The 17,304-nt window shown below is 35.4% G+C and overlaps 1 protein-coding gene across 2 annotated transcripts in view; it reads right to left on the bottom strand.

Annotated features, from left to right (window-relative positions):
- ESCO1 (establishment of sister chromatid cohesion N-acetyltransferase 1) overlaps positions 1-17,304 on the bottom strand; it is a 31,799-nt gene that overhangs the window by 7,190 nt on the left and 7,305 nt on the right. Inside the window, exons 3-9 of one of the 2 annotated variants that reach the window (XM_045574746.1) lie at positions 16,140-16,236; positions 13,815-15,904; positions 11,688-11,802; positions 10,130-10,190; positions 8,677-8,791; positions 3,218-3,349; positions 353-476 (exon numbers count right to left, since the gene is read on the bottom strand). In XM_045574746.1, coding sequence (XP_045430702.1) covers positions 353-476; positions 3,218-3,349; positions 8,677-8,791; positions 10,130-10,190; positions 11,688-11,802; positions 13,815-15,326 — 2,059 coding nt within the window. In that variant the 5' untranslated portion in view covers positions 15,327-15,904; positions 16,140-16,236. The remainder of the gene's footprint in view (positions 1-352; positions 477-3,217; positions 3,350-8,676; positions 8,792-10,129; positions 10,191-11,687; positions 11,803-13,814; positions 15,905-16,139; positions 16,237-17,304) is intronic. The other variant, XM_036417500.2, reaches the window with a different exon arrangement.

The raw sequence follows: 17,304 nt of genomic DNA on the forward strand, positions 1-17,304 counted from the left end.
TTTTTATACTACTCACACAGAGATACCACAAGCCTATTTCTAATTTATCATTTCCCATTTAATTAATTTTGAAAATCACACACCAAAAGCAAGCCCCTTAAAAGTCAATGATTCCCAGAACCTAAAAGATATCTCTCCTAGTTTCTTAAGAAATAAACTCTTAAGTTTCTTTGGAACATGGTTACCTCCACAAACACACACTCATGGTTTATGTCTAGCATGCCAAAGACCTCCAGGAGGTTTTAAATGAACTGATTTGCATGCAGTAGCCCAACATGTAAGGAATAAGTGTTTATTCTTATTGGTCACAACTATCAAAGTCACAAGAAGGAGACTGTAAAAATATAACTACCTTCTAAGAATCTAATAGGAAAGGAGAGGCTACGTTGTGTGTATCTGAAGTTAAACATACTCAAAAAAAGAGAGGTAATAAACTCTTCTTCAGATCCACACTCGTGGTGATTAATGAGCAGAACCTGCATGAAAAAACAAAACAAAACAAAAGCCACTTAAATCTAGTAAGATGGGACTGAACCAGAGGTTAAAACTAGGAGCTTTAAATAATAAGCACAGAAGGAATGAGCTTAACTGGTTGTTCCAGTTGTCTTACCCAACCAACTTCACATGAAAAAGCCTTTCAAGAAGCAATATCTACTTCTGAAGCATTAAGAGACTCCTTCCTAAATAGTTTCTAATAAGTCAGATAAAATGCATTTCCTCAAATGGTGTCAATGAGGCAGGTAAGTACAATGAAGGAATGAAGAGTGCACCATCACTCTCTCCCCAACCCCAAACCAAAGAGGATAAAGAAAAGGAAATATATTAGTTAACCAAAAATGGGTTTTATGGGAATCAATTTCTACTATAACTATATAATATAAATAATATTTTAATCTTTTGAAAACAGGTCTTTGGCCATTTTTTACTATCATAGACATTTACCATGTCTAAAGGAAAAATTTTACCGTATGGAGAAGCTACTTATTTTCTAAAGAATGTTTAATTAAAAATTTAAAAGTAAAACTTATTGTTCTCATTTATTCTGTTTTTAAGTAGAACAAACCTTTACTTCAGGTCCCTGAACACTGTCTATTTAAAATTAATTAAAGCCAGAGCACCTAAATGACTTCTTTTCCATGTGCTTCTCTCCAAGAAACAAACACAACAGATAACTAGCATTAAAAATATTTAGATGTTTTTGTCAAACACTTAAGAGTGCTTAATATTCACCCTAGCTTATTTGGCTCAGTAGATAGAGCATCAGCCTATGGACTATATGGTCCGAGTTCGATTCTGGTCAAGGGCATATGCCCAGTTTGCAGGCTCAATCCCCAGAAAAAGGCGTTCAGGAGGCAGCCGACCAATGATTCTCTTTCATCATTGATATTTCTATCTCTTTCTACCTCTCCCTACCTCTCTGAAATCAATAAAAATAAGTTTCTTTAAAAAAATGTTTAATATTGAATTATATCTTAACAAAAAAAGAGACTAATTAATGTTAAAGCACAATACTAGATACCCAATATAAGTGGTAATGTCACAAACTATAATCCAGAGCTGTGAGCACAGAACATCTTTAATATATATAGATATGTTTTTCTTATATCTCCATACACTAAAAAAATAAATAAGATACTATAATGTTTTAGAGGAGTTACTACCTTAGACTTTGTTTACCTACATTTGAAAAAAGCAAAAGATAAGAATAATGATCTTGATGTTAGCAAAGGATGGCCAACTGCTAAACTCAATTCCTTCTCTTGAGTTTATTTAAAAAATAAATAACCCATAGCTCTGTCCCATCAAGGGAGAAGGGGGAGAAGGAGGGAAACTGGGACAGAAATCAATTTTCCCAAATCAATTTATTAGAAGGTGATGACTCCACCTTGCTCCATAAACCAATTTCCCTTGGTACTGTGGAAAACAGAGTACATATTTCCTGATTTCTTTAATGTTTCTCTCAGAAATTAAGAAATTCCCCTAAGATGAAGAATTAAGTCTTTTAAACCTAATTTCTTATAATTTTAGGAAACTGATGGCAAAATCAAATAATGTAAATTGAGAACTCATTTAAATTAACTCTTACCAGATTCGCATGTATAAAATAAACAAATATTTTTTACCCCAGAAGTATTCTATAATTTAGCTACCCAATATAACTGTTTTTCTTTTCAAATTGTAAGGACAATATAGTCAAAAGGGAAAAATACAAATTTCAAATGCCAATATCAAAGCTATATTTATTCTATGTCCACACATCTTATGTTTTATTTAATTAAGTGGTAGGAAGGGGGGAGGTGCAGAAAGGGCAGATGAAATAAGGAATATAATGGATCACCACAGTAAGGAACCATAAAAAAGAAAACCCCATATATCTTGGGTAGAAGTAACTGGATAAATGAAACAATGAATAAAAACCCCTCAACCAAAGATAAGAATACAAATTTAATTAAAGTCAAGAAAAATCTTTAAATAATTCATATTTAACATCTGGTACTTATATATAAAAAGCCTACATGAAATGAATTGGTGAACTCAGTTCAGATATCCTGGAGGTCTTATTAATGTGAAGGTAACATGTATAGAACAGAAATAGATTCCATTTCAGATACAGGTAAACAGCAATTACATTAAATTACTATTTTCATAAAATATCTAAAATGGTTCGAAATTATTGAAAACTTTGCTATTTACAGAAACAAATATTCAATAATACCCATTATACCTCAAGTGTACATACATTAAAAAATATGTACTAAAACATTTTATTTTTTGTGATCTTTTTTAGTATATTACAAATCTGAGATCTTAACTTTCTTTTTTAATTTGATAAAGAAAACCTTTCATAATAGCAAAAAAGAGAGAAGGCAAAAGAAATCCCAACCAATCTCTTTGGTATAATATATATCACCATCAATCCCAAATAAAAATATTATGTCAAACCATATAATATTAAATAGACTAATCAATAGCTAATAATTTCTAAAATCAAAAGAAACTTTAAAAATACTCGTTGAGTAGCATTACTTGTTAGAAGAGATACATTAACTACCTTAAAAATTAAAAATCCCACAACATAAACCAGACAAATTAGCTGGTTTTTATGTTTGGCTCTGTATATAGTATCATTTCCAAAAAAAATGGAAAATCTTCAGTGACTTAAATTTGGCTGTTCATCTCTTTAAAATCTGTTTTAGAAGGCATGAATTCCACTTACCACATATTTTACAGCACTTATGAACTGGTTGTGGAAGAGCAGATGCTGTGTTTCATCTTCAGGATTTGAAGCTGTGTAAAGCATGCCACAAATATTACAGGAAACTGCTCCAAATCTCTTCTGTCCTGCATCCTATTTATAAAAACAAACAGAGTTTTGTCTTTCCAAAAGAATAATTCTAGAACATTAGTCTCTAAAGCTAAGGTGTGAACATAAAATATGAAGTATTTAATCTATAATAAACTTGAGGCCTAATGCACTAAATTTGTGAACAGAGAGGGGGCCCTCAACCCACCCTGCACCCTCTCCAATCTGGGACCCCTCGGGGGATGTCCGACTGCCTCTTACAATCCAGGACCGCTGGCTCCTAAACACTCGCCTACCTGCCTGCCCGATCACCCCTAACCCTCTGCCTGCCTGCCCGATCACCCCTAACCACCTCTGCCTGCCTGATGGCCCCTAACCACCTCTGCCTGCCTGGCTGACTGTCCCTAACTGCTCTCCTGCAGACCTGATCGCCCCTAACCACCTTTGCCTCACCCTGCATGCAGGACCCAGGATTCCTTCCCTCTGGCCAGCTGCAGGCACCCAGGACCCAGGCCAGCTTTGCCCAGGCTGGCTGCAGCCGCAATGGGCAGGTGGCTTTGCCCGGGCCACAGCCACAGGCACTGGCACCTGGGACCACAGGGCGGGCAACTTATCCCTCTTCCAAGCTGCAGCCACAGGCGCTAGCACCCGGGATCGTGAGGGAGGTGACTTGTCCCTCTCCTGGGCCACAGCCTGACTGGTCCCCATCCCTCTCATGCAAGCTCATTTGTGCCTGGCTGCTCCCCATTGTTGAGTTTCTGAGCCATTACTGCCTGACGGTGTGAGGGTGTGATGACCATTTGCATATTAGTTCTTTTTATATAGGATAATACACAATGATGATTACAAAAATAAAGATGTAATCTTTGAAATGTGTGCAATTTTTTTTTGAGAACTGTTTTATTTAGTAATTTCATCACTCACTCCACAGCATTTAATAACAAATGAAAGGAACTGAGAAATATCTTTAACACTAAAATCTTATTCCTAAAGCCCCAAATAGCAAATCTCTACAAATGAGAATATATACTTTTATCTGGAATATTTATACTGCTAAAGTTTAAAGAAAATAAGTGTTTTATACTCTTTTTAATAACTTGTCTGTCTCTTTAATGGTTTTATTCTGGATTGTAGATATTAAAGAGTATTTTGATGTCACCTGAAACTCTTGAGAAAAGGTAAAATTATTTTTTTCTATTATCTATCAACTATGGTCCAGTAAATCATGCTTGTATATAGAAGAGTAATAATTTACCAAATATTTTCTATTCAAGGAAATTTCAGCAATAAGATCTAACTTTAAGAATAAAATAAAATGCCCTAACTGGTTTGGCTCAGCGGATAGAGCGTCAGCCTGTGGACTTAAGGGTCCCAGGTTCGATTCCAGTCAAGGGCATGTACCTTGGTTGTGGGCACATCTCCAATGGGTGATATGCAGGAGGCAGCTGATCGATGTTTCTAACTCTCTATTCCTCTCCCTTGCTCTTTGTAAAATATCAATAAAGTATATATATATATTTTAAAAGAATAAAATGAAAAACAATCCTTTTACCCTTTCTATTCTAAAACTATGCAATTTCAACTAATTACTGGGGGGAGAGGGGAATCTAAGATATAAGTATCTATAGCATGTCAAAACCAGGGTCAAATAGCAAAGAGAAATCAAATGATAAATAAAAGATTGTGTATAAAACTAAAGGGAAGTTAATTCTAAAGGATTCAAACCATTGACAAAATTAGTTACCTGCAAATCTATTTCAGGCAGAAGAAACAATTTGTAACTGTGGTTAAGATATACCTATACTTCCTTAGCTGGTTTGGCTCTGGATAGAGTGTCAGCCTGTGGACTGAAGTCCTGGGTTCGAATCTGCTCAAGGGCACATGCCCAGGTTGTGGGCTCAATCTCCAGTAGGGGGCACTCAGGAGACAATCAATCAATGATTCTCTCTCATCTTTGATGTTTCAGTCTCTCTCTCTCTCTCTCTCTCTCTCTCTCTCTCTCTCTCTCCCCCTGAAATCAATTTTAAAATATGTATTTTTTAAAAAGATATTCATCTGGGGAGGGAGGGTATGAATGAGAACGGGAGGGGGGAGCAAAGTTAAAATATGTACACAGATAATAATTTAATTAAAAAATGTAAATAAATAAACAAAAAATAAAAAGATATTTATATACAACAATCTACCATGTTAACCATTTTAAAGTGTACAATTCAGTAATGTTAAGTGCATTTATAATGTTGTAAAACCAACCTCTCCTACACTCATTAAACAGCAGCTCCCTAATCTCTCTTCCTACCCAGTTCTTGGAAACCACCTGATTCTCGAAGACTTCCCTCAGAACAATAATGAAAATGAGTGTCTGCAGCAAATTGCCTTTGACCTGTGCAATTCAGCACAAACACTCTGTCTACTGCCCTCGCCAGGAAATTAATGTAATCTGGGACTGTCTCTATGAATTTGACTGTTCTAGATACTTCATAGAAGTGGAATCATACAGTATTTGTCTTTCTGTGACTGGCTTATTTCACTTAGCTTAATATCCTTAAGGTTCAACCATAATGTACCATGTGTCGGAATTTCCTTCCTTCTTTAGGCTGAATAATATTCCATTGTAAATATATACCACATTTTGTTTAGCCATTCATCCACTGATAGACTCTTTGATTGCTTCCATCTTTTGGCTAATGTGAATAATGAATGAACATCAGTATACAAATATCTCTTCAAGCAGGCAGTTTTCATAGGAATAAGTAAGCATTGGCAATTGGGAAATTATAGTAGAACTGATCTCATGATTTTTTAATATAGCTTAACTTAATTTATATGAGTGGATTACATGGAAAAATGCATTCAGAAAGTCTTAACTGCTATCATAATTAGTACCATCATCCTCTCCTGACCAGCCCTACCCAACTGAAATGTAATTCACAAATGTAATTTTAAATTTTCTAGTAGCCACATGAAAGAATGTAAAAGCATATAGCAGTTATTTCCACTAAAACATTGCCTAAGGCAAAGGAAACAGAAAAAAATTAACAAACAACTACATCGAACTAAAAAGCTGCTGCACAGCAAAAGAAACCATCAACAAAATGAAAAGGGAAATTACTCTATAGGAGAACACATTCTATAGGAACAATTATAATAATCTGAACAATAAAGATAAAAAAAAAAAAGAACCAATGAACACAAAAATAAAATAAAATAAAAAAATGGGCAAAGGACATGAATAGACACTTCTCCAAAAGAGGAAATACAGATTGCCAATAGACACACAGTGGGCTGTAGCTCTGGGTGGTGCCTGTGTCCCACTTAGGGGAAGCCGAGTGTTGCTTTGTTGGCCAGGTCCACATGGCCATTTCTAAGTGTGCCTCAGGGCAGCTCCTACATTGAGCGTCTGCCCCATGGAGGTCAGTGCACATCATAGTGACAAGTTGGACAGTGGGAAGAACACTTAGCATATTAGCCTTTTATATATATAGATATAAAACAACTCTTTACCTCACTAATCCTCCTCAAAAATTTCTAGACAATTCTTGCAAAGTTATTCTCCTATATTAAATTTAGAATCAATCATCCAATCCCCCAAAATCCTACTGATTATGTTGACTAAAAGTACATTAAATGTTATTATTATTGTGGGTCCCTTCATTTTGTTTATATAGCACTCACTTGTTCAAAATAGATCTTTAGTCAATCAAAATATCTCCCTCTTTTCCAACTTGTAACCCAATTGTAAAGTACCCGTGTTCTTCCTTAGCTGGTTGGCTCAGTGGATGGAGCATTGGCCTCGGACTGAAAGGTCCCGGGTTCGATTCCGGTCAGGGCACATGCCGGGTTGCAGGCTCAATCCCCAGCAGGGGGCATGCAGGAGGCAGCCCATCAATTATTCTCTCTCAATATTGATGTTTTTATCTCTCTCTCCCTTTCCCTTCCTCTCTGAAATCAATAAAAATATATTTAAAAGAAATAAATTTTTTAAAAAAATAAAATACCCATGTTCTATCTCAAATAAACTACTGGTTTATCTTCCTGTAAAATTATAATGTATAATGTACTAAAATATAGGTATTTTAAAAGTCATTTTATGGCCGAAACTAGTTTGGCTTAGTGGATAGAGAGCATCAGTCTGCGGACTGAAAGGTCCCAGGTTCGATTCCAGTCAGGGGCATGTACATTGGTTGTGGGCAGATCCCCAGTAGGGGGTGTGCAGGAGGCAGCTGGTCAATGATTCTCTCTCATCGATGTTTCTAGCTATCTATCCCTCTCCCTTCCTCTCTGTGAAAAATCAATAAAATATATATTTTTTAAAAATCATTTTATGTATTAAGCTCCATGTTATTTTAATATTTTGACTACTAAAAAATAGATCAAGTGATATATTTCAGAAAGTAATGAAGTATCAGTATGTTATAAATAAAGCTAGAAATACAGCCCGCTGGTGTGACTCAGTGGTTGAGCGTTAACTTATGAACCAGGCAGGAGATTATGGCTCAATACCAAGTCAGGGTACATGCCCGGGTTGCAGGCTCAATCCCCAGGGGCATGCAGGAGGCAGCCGTTCAGTGATTCTCTGTTTGATGGTTCTATTTCTCTCTCCCTTTCCCTTCCACTCTGAAATCAATAAAATTAAAAATTAAAAAAAAAAAAAAAAAAGAAGGCACATACTTCATTAAAAAGAAAAAAGAGCCAAAACCGGTTTGGCCCAGTGGATACGAGCGTCGGTCTACAGACTGAACGGTCCCAGGTTCCATTTCGGTCAAGGACATGTATATTAGTTGCGGGCTCATCCCTAGTAGGGGGTGTGCAGGAGGCAGCTGGTCGATCTTTCTCTCTCATCAAATGTTTCTGTCTATCCCTCTCCCTTCTTCTCTGTATTAAAGTCAATAAAATACATACTTAAAAAAAAGAAATATATAAATTTGAATTTGTTTTTCATTCTCAATGGAGGATATGTTTAGAGAGAGGATGGGGAGGGAAAGACAGTAGTACAGAGAAACACTGATGTGAGAGAGAAACATTAATCAGTTGCCTCGCATATACACCCTGACCAGGATTGAACCCACAACCTCGGTATGTGCTTTGAGAATTGAAACCACAATCCTTTGGTGTATCTGACAATGCTCCAACCAACTGAGCTGCTAGGCCAAGGCAAATTTAAATTTTATTCTTTATTATGATGGACTCACTATTTGAGGATGGGGAGAGAGGAATTTGTAATGATATTAGGATTATTTCCATAACGAAGATTTATGGTGACCAAAAAAAAAAGGCTCTTTGAAAAAGAGAATGAATTTATTCTTTAACAATGTGCATAAATAAAATATGTATGACAATACTATACCAAAAAAGTCAAGTTATATACTTACTATGATCAACTGTTTTTCATCAGTTTTCTCTGCTTCTTTTAATTTCAAATCCTTTGGAATTGTTATCTCCAAATGGGAATTACATTTGGGCCAAGAATGATGTGGTGTTGTTTCCCTTTAAAACAAACAAACAAACAACCTAGTAAATGTTATATAATAGATCTGTGTCACTTCAAATTATTGAAAGGAAAAAAATAACTTATTTTCCAGCAACACTGACAAATTTCAACTCTATTTTAAAACTAATCTTTTAAAAATCAAGAATGGAAAACCAAGAACACTACTAAATTTCAACAAATAAACAAAAACTGCAGCACTTACTATAGTTTCAGTAAGTTTTATAATTTTAGCAATCTGAGTCACTACAGTTTGTCCTAAACACTGTTTTCAGTAATCTCTAAAGCAGAGGTCGCCAACCTTTCGAACCTCACAGAACACCAGTGGTCCGCAGACCACCAACTGGCGACTGTTGCTCTAAAGTAAAATATAATAAGTCAGGTTTAATTGCATTATGATATTAAAGACAAAACAAAAAACTCCTGATCTTTAAAACTTTTACACGTTGATAATATCCAGCATTTTGAGGGGTTTGAGGAAAAGAGCTTTTTCAAACACTTGCTCCATTTGGGAGGGAAATTTGGCAATGCAAGTTAAGTCCTCTGGCTATGAAATTTATCCTAGATATAAATCACATAGTGGACAAAGATATATATGCTTCTCATAGGACATATATATATATATATATATATATATATATGAATGAACTATAAACAACCAAAATGTCTATAAAGTGAAGTGTTAAATAAGGTACAAAATCTAAGGCAGATTTTAAAAGAATGCAATAAGATGGTAAAAGTTACATTATACAGCCCCAAATACATTAACTAAAAAAACAAAAGCTATAAAACAGCATATATAAGCATAGAAAAAAAATATATAATGAAAAAAATATGTGTGAATATCACTGTCTTTCTATGTGAAAAACTGAGTGTTTATAAGCATAACTTGTTAGAGAAAAAAATCTCCCAAACTCAAAATTTACAGGTTAAAATCGAATTATGTAAAAAACAGGACAACAGACCCAAAATGGAGTCACTTATCCTAAGCCTCAAGTTATCAAATAGAAGCTTAAATACAGTTTTGGCTCTTCCAGAAATAGAATTTTAAACCAATCAATCAGTAATCACTTGATCAGCACTAGTTAAGATAATCTGCCTAATATACCCCAGCCTTCCTCTATGGAAAGTTAACTCTGTAATAACCAACACTACTTTTTTTCCCCACACCCTATGACTATAAAAGTCATTCTGTACAGATCCTCAAAGCTCCTTTCTATCTGCTGGATTAAATGCTGCTCAATTCTAATTAATTTTGCTCAAATAAACTTTTTAATATGCTTCAGTTTACTTTTAGCTTTTGTCATATTTACACTTATATTAAACTAATATCATACCTGTTATCACTGGTCTTAGATGTTTGATTATTAAGTATATTGTGCTGCGTGGGAGTTGAACCTGCAATTTAATCAAGATGGGTTATATATTAAGCTTTATACTTGCTATCCATCTAATAGTTAAAAAATCATTTCAAAGAAGGAAAAAAGCTCAATATATTGCATGCTTTATTTTTATTAAAGACCACTTGATAAAATTACAGCCTCCTTTCTAGAAATTATTCTTCAGAGAAAAGGCAAAAAGGCTGTGCAGAGATGCAAAAAGATCTAATGGTAAATTAACAGTATTCCTCTAGTTTTACCAATTACTGGAACTGAACAATAAAGGAATTTGCTTAATGTCTGCATAATTATATAACCTCTTAATGGAAATAAGTGAAAACATTTTGTTTAAAGAAATTGCAGCCCTGGCCAGTTTGGCCAGTAGATAGAGCACATGTGTCAAACACAAGGCCCGCGGGCCAAATCCGTCCCGCCAGGCCTTGCAATGTGGCCCGCACCGCGCTGTCATCACTGCACTTGCTGCGTTTCCATCACAATGACAGTTTATGACTGTTCAGTAAACCATTTGGCCCGCGATTTAGGCTGGATTTTAGATTTTGGCCGTTCTCTGATTGAGTTCGACACCCCTAAGATAGAGCATCAGCCTGTGGACTGAAGGGTCCCAGGTTCAATTCCAGTCAAGGGCACATGCCTGGGTTTCCGGCTTGATTCCCAGTAGGGGGCGTGCACGAGGCAGCGCATTGATGATTCTCTCTCATCATTGATGTTTCTATCTCTCTTTCCCTCTCTCTTCTCTCTGAAATTAATAAAAATATTTGAAAAACAAAATTTTTAAAAAAGCTTGCAGTTATTTTAAAAAAAGAAAGAAATTGTAGTCTCTGGCCTGTCGGGTGTGGCTGGCTGGTTAAGTGTCGACCTATGAACCAGGAGGTCTGTTTAATTCGGTTCAATTCCCTGCTAGGGCACAAACCTAGGTTGCTTGATCCCCAGTAGGGGGCATGCAGGAAGCAGCCAATTCATTAGGTACCATTTCTCAAGAGAGTAAGTCACAAACAACAGAAGATTTAAAATAAAAGAATTTTTGGTAGGGAGTCAAAGAATCAAACCTAAGTTCTTTAAACAGGTCAATTAACAGAAACAATTATGGTGATAATCACACTTTTGAAAAACATAAGTAATGGTTAAGAAGGGTTTAACAGGCCTACCTGGCAGTTCATAGGTTTTCCTGTTATACTGACATTAAAAAAAAATATCTCTGGCCGAGACCGGTTTGGCTCAATGGATAGAGCGTCGGCTTGGGGATTGAAGGGTCCCGGGTTCGATTCTGGTCAAGGGCATGTACCTTGGTTGCGGGCATATCCCCAGTAGGGGGTGTGCAAGAGGCAGCTGATCAATGTCTGTCTCTCTCATAGATGTTTCTAGCTTTCTATCCCTCTCTCTTCCTCTCTGTAAAAAATCAATAAAATATATTAAATAAATAAATAAAATAAATAAAATAAATAAATAAAATATCTCTGAACATTGTGAAATTCAAGTAATATTTTCAAAGTGTTACCTGAAAATTTACTCTCCCCTGTATCAATTTTTGCTTGACTGAGCAGAGTTGAAGCAGTAGTGTTATTTTCTACTAGATTGTTTTCCCGTTTAGATTCCAAATGCAGGCTGAAATTCTGAACACATAATTTAAAATGTTAATATGTGCTTTTATATCAATCTTTGAGTCATATCCTAAAACACTTCTAGTGAATCTTAGCATATTAAGTAAATTTAAGATAATTATTTTTAGCCAAAACCGGTTTGGCTCAGCGGTAGAGCGTCGGTCTGCGGACTGAAAGGTCCCAGGTTCGATTCCGGTCAAGGGCATGTACCTTGGTTGTGGGCACATCCCCAGTGGGGGGGGGTGCAAGAGGCAGCTGGCCGATGTTTCTCTCTCATCGATGTTTCTAGCTCTCTATCTCTCTCCCTTCCTCTCTGTAAAAAAATCAATAAAATATATTTTAAAAAAAAAAAGATAATTATTTTTAGTTGTAGTAATTCATCTAGACGTGCCTTAAAAGTCTCTTCATGACCTCCCCACAAGCTATCCTGCCAGCATCAGCTCCCATTATTCCCCTTCATGCTACACTGAAACACTTTCTTCTCCCACAGTATATTATATATTTGCTTGGCTTGATATTTTTTCTAAGTTTTATCTACCTAAACTTTGCCCAATACAGTAGCCACTGCCACATTTGACTATTAAGCACTTAAAATGCAGTTAGTAGACTGACTTGAGATGTTATAAATGTAAATCACATACTGGATTTTTAACAGTTAGTACAAAAAAGGTAAAATATCACAATTTTTAAAACTGATTGAATGTCAAAATGAGAGTATATTTATACTGGTGATCTGGTGCACAGATTCATGCACATTGAAAGGAAATTAATTAGAAGGTGGCCAGCAGAGCAGGGCTGGGTAACATGGGCCAGACATGTCCTGGAGCCAACCTCCCGCAGTCCTTTCCCTCTGGCAGGTGGGGTTCCTTAGCCTGGGATCTCTGCTGGTTTCTCTTTCCTTCTCCTTTCCTCTCTCTAAAATCAATTTTTTAAAAGCATGTCCTTAAGTGAGGATTAAAATAAAAATTCTTAGCTACTATAATTTCTTAAGACTAAAGATTGAAATATTTACATCTTTCACATATTATTTACCAATTGTTCAAAATGGCTAAACCAAAGGAAACCCTACTGACAAAAAATTTTAAATTTTTAAATTTTAATAAATGGAAAAAACAGGCTTATTTGTGTCAGCTGAAATTAATTTTTAACAGTTTGGTCAGAATTTAAACCAACTTTAAATTCTATAGTTTAGTCACTATAAAAATAGTTTCTGTGGTTATAATTAACAGAAAAAATGGAACATATCACTAGTTAAATAAAAAGGAAAAGCTAAAATTCAACTGGTTTATGATTCAGATAAAAATTTTAAAAAAATAGCCGGGACTGGTTTGGCTCAGTGGATAGAGTGTCGGCCTGCAGACTGAAAGGTCCCGGGTTCGATTCCGGTCAAGGGCATGTACCTTGGTTGCGGGCACATCCCCAGTAGGGGTTGTGCAAGAGGCAGCTGATCGATGATTCTCTCTCATCGATGTTTCTAACTCTCTATCCCTCTCTCTTCCTCTCTGAAAAATCAATAAAATATATTTTAAAATAAATAAATAAATAATAGGAGTTCCTTTAAAAAAAAAAAATTTTTTTTTTAAATACACCCTAGCCAGTTTGGTTCAGTGGATAGAATGTTGGCCTGAGGAATGACGGGTCCCAGGTTTGATTCCAGACAAGGACACATTCCAAGTTGTGGGCTCAATCCCCAGTAGGGGACATGTAGAAGGCAACCAATCAATGATTCTCTCTCATCATTGATGTTTCTATCTCTCTTTCTCACTTCCTCTCTGAAATCAATAAAAATATTTTAAAAATAAAAATATAAATTAATTAATTAAATAAAAATGAAGTGTGAAAATGTGGAAACTATGAAACATTCATGTAAAATGTGAGACAGCTAGAGTTCTATCACTCACCACAAGATTGGATTAATAAAACAAAATGACTTTTATGATTCCTAAGATAAAATATATTTAAAGACTTACTACTTATTAAAAAGTACTCTCACAATTCTATTGTACATAATGAAAATATATTACCTTATCTGGTGTTGATTCAAAAGAATCTTTCATCTGATTATCCAATAGTGAATCTGGAGGTGGTTTTATCTGATTATCCAAATGACAATTTTCAGGAGCTCTTTTTGTGGCTTTATTAATTTCAACTATAATATCACTACTTTTAACTTCTTCAGAATTAATTTCTTCCTGCTGGCAAGCTATATTTTTATCATGTGGTTTTGTCCCTAAAAATGTACTTTGAGTCACTGGATGAGGCATTTCTAATGCTGGTAGTGAAAAACTAGTTCGTACTAAGCCCAATTTAGGGAGAACTTGAGAGTCTAACTTATTTTGCTGCACAGAATTAAATTTTGAGAGTTTAATTTTAGTCCAGTTGGAGTTCTTTTTAGTTGAGCTGTTTATTCCATTCAATACACATTTCACAGGCTTTGTTTTTCTACTAGGGAAGAAACGATTACACTGAACATCCTTATTTGTTTCCTTCTGATGAAGTATTTGTCTTTCAGTATCAGCTTTATCCAACTTTATTTCCGTAGGCTTCTCCTCCTTTACACTTTCCATTTGTAAAGATTCCTTTTTTACCTCTACAGTATCTGACTCGATTTCACCAGCAATTTCCTCACAGAGCTGGAGAATGCTACCTCTTTTATTCTTTCCTGCTTGCTCATTATCTATACTTTGTTCAGGCACTGATGGCTGTGAACTTTTGGAGACTTTTGCACTTATATTCAGTTGTGAATGAACAGACTTCTTCATCTCATTTTTTTTAGCGATAGATGATTTTTTTATCTCAGAAGTTACAGGCACAGATTTCGTTTCCTCTTTTCTAATATTCTTCTGAAGGCAGTTTTCAGACGTTTTCATGCACTGAGAACTACAAGCATAAGTTGGCTGATGCTCTACTTTGCGTTTTTTTCCTTTTGGGGAATTTACTACTTCATTAATAACTGGATTTTCATCCTCTTTAGAATCAGATTTTATTTCCAGTACTTTTCTTTTCACATGTTTTTGACTTGTTTTAACTTTATTAGATTTATTCTGAGTATTGCTAAAGTACTCTCTTCTTGCTGGTGGCAAACTCTGTTTAACTGCTTGAACTTGACCCTGGATTTCTCTACTCCGCAGAGACCTTGTTGAAACCTCTGTAAGCTGCTGTAGTCTTTGTGATCTCCGGTTAGGCTGTTCATTTGATTTAGGCGTTTCAGGCAATGATTTTTTCTGAGATTTCTTTTTTGTAGATTCTTGTTGAGAATGCCCCTTCAGAGTCACCATATTTTTATTAATGGATTTACTAGCTTTTTCATCATTGGATGCTGCTTTTGCTGACCTTGTACTCATAAATGTCCCTAATTCAGGCTGATTTATTTTACTTTCACTAGAAGATTTAGCCATTGATTTTATAGCTTGCTTTGGACTTGATTTCTTTGCTAGATTCTTTTCAGAACCTTGAATTTGTGCTTCTAAATTCTTATCGTCACATTTTTTAGTAACATTGGAGGAATTTTCTTTTGATTTCTCCTGAATGGACATTGTTCCTGAATCAGGTCCTCCTTTACTGAGTGACTTCCGAGAAGATTTTTGTATCCTGGTAGGTGCAAATGCTGAATGTCCAGTATTATTACTGAGGAGCAGATCTTAAAAAAATGACTTTGATGCCAATACACATTTCAACAAAAATACTAGTTTGCTTCAAGTAAGGTTTCTGTCATCCATAGAACATGATAAAAGCTTGCATGAAGGCTAAAAGATATCTGCTTCACTTTGAGCAAGGCAATAGAAATTTGGAGACAATTTAATTCTAATTTGATATTTTTGGAGCTTTTTGTGAAAGATACTTAATTCAGGTTGAATCTGTTTTGATAATTTTTTTATTTAATATTGGGTTTCAGGTAGGCCCTATTACTGGAGGAGTTATTTATCACTGACCCCTCTGTTTTGACAAAGTTTTTGGAAACTTTTTTCTTCTGGAGTCTAGAGATATTGGACTTTGATTCATTTGAAACATGTCTTCCCTTATTTGCTGAGTCTGTTGGTTTAAAGTTCTTATATAACTTCTTTCGTTTAATAAAATATTTCATTAACATAGATTTCCTTTTGTGCTGCCATTTCTGAAAAATTTAAAAAATAATAAATTTTATACAATCCAAGAAATATGGCAACACTAATACTGTACAGAAATAATCTTTATTTACATAAAATCTAACTTCTCCTTTTGAATTATTTAGTCTGTATAATTAAGGCTAAAAGAGTAAAGTATCCCAAGTACATTCTTATGAATAATCAATAATGTGCCTTATATATTATGCATAAATGTTGAAAATTAATTTACTTGGGGTTACTTACACTTCTGTTCCCACAAGACAAAATTGATCTTTCAGCCACCATAACTCATGAAAATTTGACAAAATCATTCCTTATATATCAACACATTACATACCACCTACAAGAAAAAGATAGAGAAAAAATGTAATCATTCATTCCTCTCCCATCAAATATCACAATCCGTAATTTTACTCTGTCCTAACATTAGTCTTCAGAGCTTTTACACACAGCATAATTTCAGTATTTCTAGCATCAAGAGAACAATGTTACATGTCACAGGCGTCTTCAAACTACGGCCCTCGGGCCACATGCGGCCCGCAGAGGAGTCTGATCCGGCCCGCCAGGTTTTTTGGGCAGTGAGCGCAGCCGAGGTGTTAGAGTAGGAATTAGTAGTTCATATAGTCCGGCCCTCCAGCTCTCTGAGGGACCGTGATCTGGCCCCCACTTTAAAAAGTTTGAGGACCCCTGAGTCATGCATCAATTCTATATTGCAGGAAAAAAAGTCAATACAAAAAAGAAATAGTTAAATGTGCATATGTGTTAAACTGGTAATGTAGGCATAGCCAGCATGGCTCAGTGGTTCTCTCTCATCATTGATGTTTCTCTCTTTCTCTCTCTCCCCCTTCCTTTCTGAACATATATATATATATTTTTTTTTAACTGATAAAATAAAACCCTATTGCGAGGAAAAGCAGTGCTACATAAGTAACTCTATACATAGAAAAACAATGACAGTTAAGAAGGTAAATTTAGTCCCAGGCCTGTGTAGCTGAGTTGGTTGGAGCTTCATCCCAGGCACAAAGGGTCTTGGGTTCAATTCCTGGTCAGGGCACATACCCAGGTTGTGGATTCAATTCTCAGTGGGGAAATGTACAGGAGGCAATCAATGTTTCTTTCTCACATTGATGTTTCTCTCTCATTCTCTCCCTTCCTCTCTCTCTAAAATCAATTCACAAAAATAAAATAGGTTACTTCTGAGATTTCCCCATATTTTAAGAAAAAGGCAAATTTAAACACACATTAACCTCTACTCTCATGTAAAACCTACTAAAAATACACTAGAATAAAACAAGACAAACTCATAAATCTGAAGGAAAAGAGAAAATGATAAGCAGAACTACATAAACCACAGAATCCCTTAGGATTCAGGACCTGGCAATACCAGGCTCCATAGGAGATGGGGATA

The sequence above is a fragment of the Pipistrellus kuhlii genome, unplaced genomic scaffold, assembly GCF_014108245.1.
Source record: "Pipistrellus kuhlii isolate mPipKuh1 unplaced genomic scaffold, mPipKuh1.p scaffold_m20_p_6, whole genome shotgun sequence".
Taxonomy (NCBI): Eukaryota; Metazoa; Chordata; class Mammalia; order Chiroptera; family Vespertilionidae; genus Pipistrellus; species Pipistrellus kuhlii.